The sequence below is a fragment of the Bicyclus anynana genome, chromosome 8 (assembly GCF_947172395.1).
Source record: "Bicyclus anynana chromosome 8, ilBicAnyn1.1, whole genome shotgun sequence".
NCBI lineage: Eukaryota > Metazoa > Arthropoda > Insecta > Lepidoptera > Nymphalidae > Bicyclus > Bicyclus anynana.
Genome location: NC_069090.1, coordinates 12,365,678 through 12,379,831, shown reverse-complemented (window position 1 = coordinate 12,379,831; position 14,154 = coordinate 12,365,678). Strand labels below are relative to the sequence as shown.

Below are 14,154 nucleotides of genomic sequence, written 5' to 3'. Positions count from 1 at the left end.
GGCGGACGGGCGGACAGCGGAGTCTAATTGTCTTAGTAATAGGGTCCCAACCTTTTGGGTACGGAATCCTAATAAAAATAATTTTAAATTTTGTTCATCAGAGCGTTATATCTATGAGCACGCACCGTGAGAAGTTGATGTTAGCGAATTTGTCTTATCAGCGTTATATTAGGTATAAAATATACGTATAATAATCATAATACAAGGTTAAAGGCCTGCAAGATTGGGGAGTCCAACAAACAAGTATCTATTTTCTATACATTTGTCATAGGTATAGAATCAAGCTGACCCAACAATCGCTGACCTGAATGTAGATAGACAGACAGATATTTCATGCAATAATAATAGCAATACTAATAATAAAAATATTACTATAAATTTTCAACGCTTGTTTCACCTCTTTCTGTTCAAACTTTCGCAGGTTTTATATATTAGGTATGTTTAAATAATAGTCAACTTTTTTACAAAATATAATTCATAACATGGTATGGTAACAGATGTATAAGAAAAAACTTCAATCCCTTTAGGTAAATTTAACTCTTGAATTACACATATTTTTAGTATTTTTCTGGTAGTACACATGCCAATTTTTTTAAACAGATGTTATGTTGGCTATGGACCTTCTGTCACAACAAGCCCAAAAGAAGGTTTTAACAATGCTGTTTGTAAAAACTTGTATGTTTCACCAATAAAGATGTATATTTGTATTTGCATAGATATATGTATTACAAAATTTGAAAAAAAAAGACTTTCCATACAAACTTTCAACTCCTATTTCACCCCAGTAATAGAGGTTTTCACCTAGTATGTAATACTTTAGTTAATTAATTATTTTTTTTGTTCATTGATTTTATTTCAGTTTCTCAACAAAAAGTAGGTAACTCTAAAACATAGATACCCTTCTTCGTTTTATGGTCTCGAATCGTACCAAATTTCATTTGAATTCATTCAGAATTTGGCTTAAAGTGATAATAGTCCACTAGCGTTGCGTGGCGTTAGACCAATAGTCCACTATTGGTCTAACGCCTCTCATTTTGAGAGGACACCACTTTAAGCCATCATCCCCAATGTGCATTTCCCTCATCATCATCTTAGTAGCGTGATTATTTAAGAAGTACTTTTATAAACACTCTCTATTTCTCATGAGTAAATACGTTAACACAATTAAACATATTATTTTTAATTTTTTCATTTAAATCATGTCGCTTTACTGTCCAAATTTTTCAAAAATTGTTACACTCAATCCTATATAGATAGGGAGTTGGGTTTGACAAAGTCCATGCACAAAAAATATTAACTGAGAAGATAAGAGAAGTCAGTACGTTTATATTTAGGTACTGCTTTTATTTCAATAAATTACCAAAAATTGAAAATAACGAAAAGCTTAAGACAGTATCAAGAGCATGTGCGACTATTATTAATACTATTCTATTCACAGACCAAAGAAGCATAATACACGTTACATAATAACAAGTTAGCCCACTTCCATCTTAGACTGCATCATCGCTTACTATCAGGTGAGATTATAGTCAAGGGCTAACTTGTAAAGAATAAAAAAAAACACTTAATATTCCCTGTACCTTTGTGCGATTCGTATAACTAACTACACTATTCATTCTCAAGTCTAGTCATTAACAATATAAAAATTCACATTTTTGGCAATTTGGTTACATTACAAACAAACCACTGGCCGTAATATTGAGATTAACACATTTCATCTTAATCTATTCTTAATTATTTATCGCTTACGTTTTATTAGCCCGGTCAATTTAGACATTCGAAGGAGCATAAAATCCCAACAAGCTGAAAATGAGTAAAATTGTTCAAAACATAATTATAGACTATGTTCAAAAGTCTAGCCCTGCGAATGATCAATCTGCATGCCCAGCGTGGTTACTCATGGGCTATACCTTGTATGAATAGAAAAACACAAAAATAGCCCCTAGTCTAGTTTGAAATCTCAGAAACGGTGGCTCGTATGAAATAAGTATTGATACATTTTTATAGATACTTTTATGATCTACAATGTTTGTCTCAGGTAATTTTATGATAAAATTTATCGTTTTTCTGAAAATCGCGAAAAAATAATTTTTTGACCTTTGACCTTGAATATTTTTTTTTCCATACATGAGAATGATGGGGAACTTTTAAATATTCTTTATAATTATGTTTTGAACAATTTTACTGATTTTCAGCTTGTTAGGATTTTATGTACCTTCACTCTCATTTGTTGGTCTAGATTGACCGATCTATAATATGTAGATAATACATAGTTATCTTTAACCATTTGCTTATATTTGGGCTAAAACCAGTCATTTTCAAAATTCAATCAACGCTTAACGTTCTGAACGATCCTGGCATTCCCAAATACTGATCGGCTTCCGTCGCAGAGAGTCTTAAATTTTCATCGGTTTTCGCCTTTTTAATTTCTCTTAGATGAGCAGTGAAACTGTCAGAAGATAATACCTCCAAATTTTTTTCTGAAACATAAAAATTATATCGTTTTGTATCACCCAGCTTGTTTATTATTGTTATGTTTGGGACGTGCCGCGTTGCAAGAACCAGCTCGTGACTAAGGGCCCCGTATGTGTTGTAAACTAATCGGGCATACTCCGACGTTGAATTACGTGAGTTTTAGCCGTGTTTCATAATTAATAAATCTCTCAGCTTCTTAAAATAATGGATTCCATTTAGTTGTATAAAAATATTATGTCAAAACTTATAAAGCTATTAGTTATTAGCTGATCCACCAAACGTTGTTTTGCCTTATAATAAAAAAATGTAATGCAAAACAACAAACTTTAAAATATTAGTACCTATAAATTAGAAAAATATCTATAGATATGCATCTGCGGAATAATATTATTTTGGGATGTAAAATTAATAAAACATTCATATTACTCGAGTTCCCCGGGATTTTCATTTTTTGTTATTATTATCAACCCATATTCGGCTCACTGCTAAGCTCCAGTCTCCTCTCAGAATGAGAGGGGTAGGCCAATAGTCTACCACGCTGCCCAATGCCAATTGGCAGACTTCTCATACGCAGTGGATTTTCTTACTTGTACTCAGAAGTATATGTAAGTAGAAGGCAGTATAAGTAGCGTTTACAACTTAATTTTTATATACTCACTATGTAGTTCAATCAGAGGTTTTTCTTTGCCACCATATTCCACAGGTATAATATCTTTGTCTATAATATTTGCTACTTCGTCAATACTTTTGTGCGTATACAAACGTCCAGCCACCTTGGCACTCAGCACTTGTTTGAAAATGGCTACCATAGCATCTAAAGCTTTGGAACCTGATAGAAGGTGGATACCTTTTATCCTCATACCGTAACCTTCCTGAAAATTCGTTCAAATTTAATTTCCTCAAATCTCTATTTCCCTTAGTGCTGCCATATCAACAGCTAACATAAGAATAACTTAACGTGTGTGTGTGTGTGTGTGTGTGTGTGTGTGTGTGTGTGTGTGTGTGTGTGTGTGACGACCTCTGTGGCGCAGTGGTATGCGCGGTGGATTAACAAGACGGAGGTCCTGGGTTCGATCCCCGGCTGGGCCGATTGAGATTTTCTTAATTGGTCCAGGTCTGGCTGGTCCAGACCTGGACCAATTAAGAACCACCCTACCGGCAAAGACGTACCGCCAAGCGATTTAGCGTTCCGGTACGACGTCGTGTAGAAACCGAAAAGGAGTGTGGATTTTCATCCTCCTCCTAACAAGTTAGCCCGCTACCATCTTAGACTGCATCATCACTTACCATCAGGTGAGATTGTAGTCAAGGGCTAACTTGTAAACAATAAAATAAAAAAAAACCTATTTTTTGCATATTTACTAAAACTTTACAAAAGCTGAAGACGGAGCTAAGCTGGTGTAGTTAATTTAATCCATGTCTGAAAGAACTACATGAAAGAACACTGGCTGAAAAACCTAAATCTTTATGATATTTTACATGGCTTGAATAAATCGGGCTAGCACCTTTCCTTTGCCTTCAAACTGATCATCAGTTAGTACATAATATGATATATAGAACTTAGAAAGATATTATTTTTTAGTATGTTATATGTTTTTTAAAGTCGGTTGAAATTTTTTTATTAAATTTTTTTATTTGATGTCATCTTTTATCCTTATACCGTAGTACTTTTTTTTATTCAAAGTCAAAGTCAAAATTCATTTATTTTAAATAGGTTCAGTTTACAAGCTCTTTCGAAACGTCAGGTAATATTATTAAACTGAAGATAATGGTGATAATAATCATTCGAAAACTTTAAATTAAAGTTACGAGGGTTCCAAGTGCGCCTTGGTCCGAGAAGAGCCCACAACAAACAGTCAAGGTTTATTTTTTTTATATTTATCACCATTTTACTAACTTATTTAAAATATTATATATATTTATTCTTTACAAGTTAGCCCTTGATTACGATATCACCTGTTAAAATTTCGTAAAAATTTAATTTTATATCTCTTATAACTAGGCAACCTATTTGCAATGTGTCCAATGTGAATATTTTCTATCATTTATTTTTTCATCCCAAATACCAGATGAAGATAAGAAGGCTTATATCTCGTACTAATAATTGTATTTAACTTGAATGTTCTTTTAATAGTAATCCTAATTCACTTACCCTCAGAAGTGTAAGTGATTCTCGCACATCAACAGCGTTGAACCATTTGAGGACTTCCAACATGTTTGCTTCCGTGTAGTCTGCTACTGCTATAATACCGTTACAATAATCGTGTGCTTGGACATATTCACATTGCTGTAACAGGAGGTTTAAATCCATTAACATCATTCACACAACCCTTAACCTTCATAGAGTCTTCGGGTCTTTTTTGACCCATTTTAGGAATAAAAGAAAGTTTTCTCTGAGGCTCCTTTTCAGATTTGTTTCATATATAATTTAATTAAAATTCCTTTTATTTTTAGACCTACAATTTTTTTTACCTTTACGTCCCTTGGGTCAAATTTGACCCAAATCATTAGTTAATGTATTCATTATTAATTTTATCCATTAATACACTGTATTATTTTATTCTAAGCTCCAATGTCTTGAAATGTACGTAAATATTTGATAGAATTTCAAGTGGATAATTCAGAAACTGAACATATGACTTAATTTTTTCTATTTAATTTTTTTAAAGATTTAATTCGAATTTTGCTAGAACAACTTATATTCATGGTACAGGCTCATTATAAAATATAGATGAATGATTATAATTAATTTAAATAACATAATTTTCTATCTAGAATAGATACATATATAAAATAAACTTACAAATATTAAATTTATAATGTTTATTAATATTGGTAAAAATTATTTTTATTATTATTATTTTTAATAAAATATTATTTACTTAAGTATAATGAATACTATACTAAAAAAAAATATTTAATAAAATAACAGGCAATCATTATCTACTCTAAATAAATAATATCAATAACATAATAAAATAAATTTAAAATACTTTACTAATAAAAAAAACATTAATACTTTACCATGAAAAAATAACGATAGTAGTTAATAAGGCCCGCTTTTAGTGTTTTGGCATTGCATTTGAATATGTATATTCTATAATGATCTTTTGTTAGTTTGGGCAGGAAACAACCATACCTTAAAACATAAAATAAAATTTAAATTTCTGTAGATTCATAATATTATTTAACTTTGACAGACCGCAGTATAAATAGAAATATTTCGTATAGAACTTACAACCATCAAGAGATATTGTAGTCAAGGGCTTACTTGTAAAGACTAATAGAAACGAAATAAAGGTTCAATTTAAGGTCCAGTATATTATATAAAATGCCGCTGGATGCTGTAGCCGCTGTATGTTGGCGGCTCGAGACCATTGTGCTTCGAGGTCCATGCAAGAGGCCTATGTCTAGCAAAGGACGTCCATCAGCTGATGATGATGATGATGATATTATATTAAGTAGTCATCGCCTACAGCAGAACAATTATCTGGACATGTTCGCAAGAATCATGTTGAATAATCATAATACCGATGTATTTTGATTATTCAACACTACTACACTACATTCGTACACACTCTACCGACATGGGAAAGGAATAAAACCCCAATAGTTTAATAGTAGGAGCGGTCGGACTCTTCACGGAGGGGTGACGGTTCGATCCCCGCTCCTGTGGTCTATCGTCGTGCTCTCTTCAGACACAGTCTTTCTCGACTAGTTTGAGGGGTATGGGACTATTGGTCTTATTTAAGCAAAAAAAAAACAAAAGACATGACAAACACTCTTTAAAAAAAAGAATATATTAAGTAAGTAAAGTAAACTCACATATCTTCCAATAAATCTGGATTTTTCAAATCGATTTCTTCATAAAAATGTGGTAGGACTGTTCTAGAAGTGCATAATTTATCCAGTTTAGTCTTAGCTCGTTCTACTGATCCTTTGCTAATAATGATCGTCCGTTCCAAGTAGTCTCGTGCTGTTATTAATTAACATTTTGTAAAAAGAAATAAAAAGTTTAATATTTAATTTATTATGAAATGCGGCTAAAACTCACGTGATTAAATTTTTTTAATCATGCCGCTTTGCAAAAACCAGCTCATGACTAAGGGCGTATAAATTTGAAACTCGGGCATACTCCGACGTTGAATCATGTGAGTTTTAACCGTGTTTTAATATAAATAGTTTAAATTAAAAAAAAAACAATTTTTAATGTAATAAAAATAAAAAATATCAGAATTTTATTTTATGATTTTAGTTCTTAAGTAGGCAATGTTTTTAATTTTTCCTATTTAGTTACTTCATTTAGATGATCATTTTATATTTATCAATACATAATCCTAAAAAAATATGTACCTACCTAATCCGTGAAACATTCAAAATAATTTCCATTTTGTATAAAAACATTCAAACGTGCGCTATTGAAAAAAAAACGTCAAGTAAAATACCTATATTTTAAATAGAAATGAAATCGATACGATACATAAAGAATTCGATTATGAGCAAAATAAATGTGGTTTGTACCCGTCTGACCAAAAATGGCCACTAGACCGAAATAAACATTTTAATCTTTTTTCAACATGGCGGCTAATGTTAAGGTGTTAAGATCCCGAAAACTTAGAATTAAGCTCGCCTAGATAAATAGGTAACTACCCCTTACGCCGTTTTTTATTTCATTCATGAATTGTCTGGAACGCTGTTGTCGAGAGGATTCTATTAGTTTGGATTAAAAAAACTGCACAAGTTTTGGTACTAAAATTAACTGCAAAAAATTATATAACTGCTGGTTATTATCTCTCTCTACTATATAAAAATAAGTCAGGTTTTCCTTCCTGACGCTATAACTCCAGAACGCACGAACCGATTTTCACGGTTTTGCATTCGTTAGAAAGGTCTCGAGCTCTGTAAGGTTTATAGCAAAAAAAAGGGGTAGGGTAGGGGTAGGGGTAGGCGTAAGTCAAAGCGAAGCTTGACCGAGTCCGCTAGTTAGATATAAAAAGGAAATTAATGGTGTAAGGTAACGTGCATCTTACCTAACCAGTTACTTGAAGTTACTTGATTACCTTGATAGCTTGCGCACAACAGGCTAAGAAAATAGGCTAATAATGGTAATGTACGACCCTGTGACACTGACCCAAATATTTTGCTGCTTTTTTTTAGTTGTATATGCAATTTCGAAAAGGGCACATGTCGGATATTCTGTATGTATCTCACAAATATAAAATATATAACAACATGTTTAGATTATTATTAAAATAAATAATTTTCGAAGGCTAATTAACACCAAAATGTTACACAATAGTTACTATTACAAATTATACAATGGTTTGAAAAATAATTACTTTATCTTTTTAATTCCTGGAGATTTAAAATTTTCAGACACGTGCCCTTTTCGAAATCGCATATTCAATTTAATTATCTGAGAAAATTGTATATACATTACACTATTAATCCTTACATCTATGTCACACTAATATTATAAAGGCAAAAGTTCGTGTGTGTAAGTGTGTAAGTATGTTCCTCCTTTACGCTGCGGCTACTGAAGCGATTTGGCTGAAATTTGGAATGGAAATAGATTTTACTCTGGATTAACATATAGACTACTTTTTATCCCGAAAAAATCTATGGTTCCCGCGGGATTTGTGAATAACTGAATTCCACGCGGACGAAGTCGCGGGCGTCCGCTAGTAGCTTATAAAACATAATTAGGAAGTTTTAAATGCGTAATGAATTACCTTAATAGTAGAGGCAATCCGACGCACTTTGTATAGGGCTATAAAAAATGGTAATTATAATGAGCGCGACCCTGTATTTTGTATATATTTTATGTACCTATGCTCATAGAATTTTGTCTAATATAAAATATGTTTTTTTTTTTTCATTTTAAACAAGAAGTTAATTATAATAAATCTTGTGTGTGTGTAATGTATTCTCATTATTATTATATAAAAAAAGATTGAATATTACATTCTTTATTTTAAGTTAGTAAATAGCTTTAAGTAGTATATAATATTTATTTTTTAAACCATATCACCGCACTCCCGCAATTACGTTCGTGTGAAAATCTGTTTTTGACAAATCTGTCAGGACCCTTGCATGTCTCGAGATAAAAAAATAATTTTGAATAAGGGGGTTATTATTACAAAGGCATGAAATTATTAATTACAATCTTGATCAAGTCATCAACATTCTCTTTCAATGCGATTTGTCGACTTCTCTTCCAATCATATTTGTCGATATTCGGTTATTCTTCCCCACTTTAACCCCCCAGAACTTTAAAAGCGCTCAACCGATTTTCATGAAACTCTTTCAAAATGTCTATGAACACTCGCACATAAATCACATTTCATACAAAACTAAACTGAAATCGCTTTGTCCGTTTGGGAGCTATGGTGCCACAGACAGACTGACAGACAGACGGGGCTAAAAAGTAGTCTATGTTCTGATGTTAGGTTATACGATTTATCTCTATACCAAATTTCACACAAATCGGTTAGTGTGTGGATTAAATAGTCAATAATAATTCAATATAACTTATTCTTTGAATTTTAACATTTGCTTATTAATAAAGCAGACAAGAAAAAAATTCTAATAAAATTTATTATCTACGAATATTTGTGTCGGGACGGAATTAACATGCGATGATAATAAAGTTTAGAAATTGGTCCACAGGAAGGTGATAATAATCATTTAACAATTGTAATTGGAATAATTTTAACATCATTGCTACGAATTTATCAATTTGCTTATTTAATATTTGATCTTAATAATTAGGAATATTTATTTTATTAATTCTATTTATTATGTTGTTAGTAGACAAGTAAATATTAAGTAACTTAAATATTTACTAACGTTAATGTAAATAACAAAATAATAAACGAGGCTTTCATCCGTAGAGAGGTTTATAATGAATAAGGAAAAAACTATTGGAAAATTTTGTTATTTTATTCATGCACATAATATTACAAGTACATTATAAGTAGGTAATATTATCTTATTTATTTATAAAACTAAAAAAGGCGTTCAGTCAAAGGTCACTTGGTCAACTAGTTTATGAATAAATAAAAAATATATTTTATGTAAGTAAACCACCTACTAATACTTTATTTTGAAATTGTACCTTAACACTGCTGTAGTGCCTAATACCTCGACTACTTAGAAAAACTACTTAGAAAAGTCAAAATCAAAATTTATAACCTCAATAGATCAACGGTAAGGCGGTCGGACTCATCACCGAAGGGTGGTGGTTCGTTCCCCATCCCGTTGGAATTGTCGTACTCACACATAATACAGTTTTTCCCGACTAGTTGGAAAGGAAATTAAAAAAAGTAGTATTAGCATCAGAAAAAAGTTCCAGCTCAGCATTGTGCTGCATATAAAAAGCAAATAGTATGCATAGATCGCTGACTAATACCTCGAACCAGGTGACATCACAGAAATGCCTTGCCATAGCGATAAAACAATTTTAAATAAAATGTCTTATCTAGTTCGTGAACGATTTTTTTAATGAGTAATAAAATTATTGTACGGTTTACTTACTAAAACTTTTAACTGTAAAGTGATTCTGCTTTTTAATCCAATCCTCCAATATATCAATGGCTTCATCAATCCTCCCGGGTTTGTCGAGATCATATTGCTTCCTCAAATAAACCAAAGTGTCGGGATTGAATTCAAATAAAGTATCTTGCGGTATTGACTCCATAACTGAAGCGATGCAATGTTTACACAACTAACTACTGACACGCAATGAAGCTTGATAAATAACACAGTGTCTGAAGCGAACCACTATCAAAACTGGTTACGGCCATAAAAAAAGTATACGAATAAAAAAAGAAGAATAATATTTAAATGTGCTCGTCAAAGCGTAGAGTCTATGGGCGCACGTCGTGAGATTCTGATGCTAGCGAATTTGTATCATCCGCACTATATTAGGTAGCTACCTATATTAGTGTATTACAAGGTTAAAGACCTACAATATTGAGGAACGGCCAACAAGGCAGTTTATTCCATTCGTTTGCGATATAAATTGAATAGCTGACCCAACAAACTCTGAACTGGATGTAGACAGCAATTTTTGTAAAAAGCGCGAGTCAGACTTGCTCATCGAGGGTTCCGTACAAATCATTCATCGTTATAAATCGAAAATACATAATAATTAAAAATAATTCTTGTACCTACAGGCAATGTTCACCATAAATCCCACAATAGGATTAACGATTGACAATCTGTATGCACTACTCACTGCACGACATAGGCCTTTTGTAGAGACTTCTAAAACATGACGATACTGAGCCGCCTGCATCCAGCGAATCCCTGCGACACGTTTGATGTTGTCAGTCCACCTGGTGGGGGGTCGGCCAACACTGCGCTTATTAGTGCGGGGTCGCCATTCCAGCACTTTTTCAGATTATCTATAGGGTTTTCTTTATTGTTGGTTTTTGACAAATTAAACCAAATAAAGCCCCTAGTATAATATCACAAAAATATGTCACCAACTAAAGGATATATTGCTAAGTTGTGTAGGTAATGTCGTTCCGCTACAATATTGCATGGAAAGCAAACAGGCATCAAATAACCTGTATCTCTATCGCGTCATAATTAAATATGTATATTCATTGCATTAGTAGAGTGAAGCCAAATCCGTATATTAAGTTGTTTTATGCTAAATCTTTCGCTGTGTGTGTGTTTATTGATCAAGTTGATCAAGTGTTACTTAGAAAGGACATGTCCCAAAATGGGCCTTTATTATTTATAATTTTTAAACAGGGTATTTATTATTTTTTACGGATAGAAGATTACTGTTGGGAAAATAATTTTCAGAATCTTTGGAACCTGCATTAATTAGATAAATATTTTTTTTTTTGTTTCACTTACTTGTCTACAAATAAAACATACAACAATACAGTAAAAGAGTTCAAAACAGCCAATAAAAACACTTGAAATCTATTGTGAACGCTAAATTAAGAATTTGTTTCATTGAAAAAGAAAAAAATAACATAAAATAAAAAAAGTCACGGTAAAAATGAAGTCAAAATAAAGCAAAACCGCGAGGAGTCTACTAGTACAAAAAAAATTTATGGAAAAAAAAAAACAGGAATTTGCTGTAGCTAATTCAAAATGAGCTGATAAAAACTAAATAAATTGTCCTGTAATAAAAATATGTACTTTCATGAAACTTTAAATTGTAGTGTACGTATGTGTCAAGTTTAATATTTTTAGGTCAGTTGATAATAAAGGTTAATTGACCGACCAAGTGTTGTTATGTTGGCCAATTTAGGACCATCTATCTTACTAAATCATGTGTAACCGTGATAGTTTTCAGCTTAAACAAAGTGTTATTTATTTTGAAATAAATGAAATTATCTATAACCGTCACGTCGTATCAAAAACTAGCCGACGCCACGTAGATTCACCCGCGTAGTTCCTGTTCCCGTGAGAACATATAGCCTATGACACTCACAAAATATAACATCGTGGATTTCAATTGGTAAAGAAATTTTCTAAATCGGTTCTGTAGATCCAGAGACTATCCCCTAAAATACCCCAAACTTTACCTCTTTATAAAATTATAGTATAGATAAATTAAACGAATTATTGATAAAGAAACGAGAGTATAAACCAACCTCTTTGTTACCTGTAGGCAATGATAATTTTATACTATAGATCGGTTACGTTCCTACAAAATCACCGCAAAAAGTGATCCGAACAATAGGCTACAACACTGAGCGCACACTTGCACAATGTTGTCTTTAAGTCCATTTTATATTTATGTATATATAGTTTTTACACTTCCTGAACACACAACTCGAGATTGTAGACGATATTTAGGTATTATTTGTTTAAATAACGTTCGTTGTTGACCACAACTAACATTGAGTTGTGTATAAATTTCTTCTTTTGATCGCCTTATTTTTCATGCGCTAGTAACACATCTAACAGAATTTAATATCTTTGCCTGTAGGTCTAACATTAGACCGACAACTTATCTCGAGAATACAAAATAACACAATATTATTGACCAATAGCGCCATACTAATTAACCGAAATATCTCTCTCTTTAGTTGCGATTGGACGAAGAAAATTTTTTCTCTTTACAAGATTTATAGTGTGGGTAGCATTTTAGGCCTACTACAGTTCGTGTAGCATGGTGCGGGGGACAGTTCGTTTCACTCTTGAAAATTCGTGATAATAGGTACGTATTATGAACGCCATACAGGCAACTGACACCCGCACCATGCTACATCGCACAGAGTTATAGTTGGTTTTGTTTTACGCTTTTACCTCCGTCAGGTGTCGATTTCTGCCAGTTCATCAACTGTAAGCTAAATAAAAGAAATTACCTCTAAAAAGATTTTGCTCATCCTTATCATCAAAGTTTACCTTAATATATTTTCCTTTTGATTCTACTTGGGTGATAAATAAATATAAGAGTACCTCTCAATTTATTAACAATCTAATAAGGGGCATGTTCGGGCCCTTCTGATAAGCCTAGGTGATTTGTTAATAATTAAATGAAATTTGTGTTTGGTCGCCAACAACAGATGGAATCATAGATGTACAATTCTACTAGATGCTCTATCTCAGGTTTCCAAAAAAAATGTTCTTAATTTTTTTTTTAATTTTAAAATTTAAAATAATTAAAAAAAATATAACACAAAAAGAAATACGTATGGCACTCGGGGACTGCTACGGTAGAGCATAGCATTTTTTATCAACTTTTATGCAATTATAATTATTTATTTATTTTATATAGGCAGTATTTTTTACGTTGAGCTTGAATCGGACTCTGGTTTATAAGTTTTGCCCCATACTTACACCCCAATTGGCAAGTTGAGTTGATATGATAACGTCGAAATGTGTTACTTGATGCACGGCTTAGGTGTTAGATTTATTTTCGTTACGAAATTTCTTGATTCCGTAACGAAAATAAACCAGTAGGGGCTATATTAGTAATTACATTTAATAACTTAACCTAGGTATCAGTGAATTACTTATATCTAGATATACTTGAATAGGACATTAGGTAGGTACCATAATTCATCTAACATGTAATATAAGTACATATTATTCTCTTTTCTACACAGTTAGGTAGAAACCTATGGCAGGAGTGTATTTTTTTTTTATTTTTTACAAGTTAGTCCTTGACTACAATCTCACCTGATGGTAAGTGATGATGTAGTCTTAGATGGAAGCGGTATATACGACAGTGGTCAATCGATTCCAAGGCTTAGCCCACCACGCTTCTTTATTGTGGGTTGGCGAACTTTGGAAGTTAGCGGCGTGTTTTAGTTTGATTATGTGACACTCGCTGTAGGTGGTACTGATATTTACGGTAAGGGAATTTTTTGACGTGTTTTCCAAAGCATTTAACATTATTAACTTCATTACAGAATTGAAAGAAAAACTTTATACTTTTCCATAAACCCAGAAATCGGACCCAGGACATCATTAACAAGTGTTGCACAGGTGAAGTACTGAACCTTGAAAATGATCGAGTTATTATCTGAAGATGCTTTGCCGTTGTAATAATACGAGCTTTAGCAATGTAATCTAAGTACATTGCGAAATTTCTAACATGAAGAATGAAATAAAATTGTTATTTGTAAAATTATATCGTCTACCACTTAAAAGAATTACGTAATTAATGTTAGGTACGCATTAAATTAAGATTTTAATTTAAAT

General features: G+C 32.2%; 1 protein-coding gene across 1 annotated transcript; it reads right to left on the bottom strand.

The window, feature by feature from the left end:
- Positions 1-2,247: 2,247 nt before the first annotated feature.
- LOC112052493 (uncharacterized) lies at positions 2,248-10,302 on the bottom strand. Its single transcript, XM_024091595.2, has 6 exons — positions 10,012-10,302; positions 6,301-6,451; positions 5,500-5,614; positions 4,628-4,762; positions 3,134-3,347; positions 2,248-2,480 (listed from the first exon to the last, which is right to left on the bottom strand). Exons 1-6 carry the CDS (start codon positions 10,172-10,174, stop codon positions 2,326-2,328), a joined length of 933 nt encoding a protein of 310 aa, XP_023947363.2. The 5' UTR covers positions 10,175-10,302; the 3' UTR covers positions 2,248-2,325.
- Positions 10,303-14,154: the final 3,852 nt, after the last annotated feature.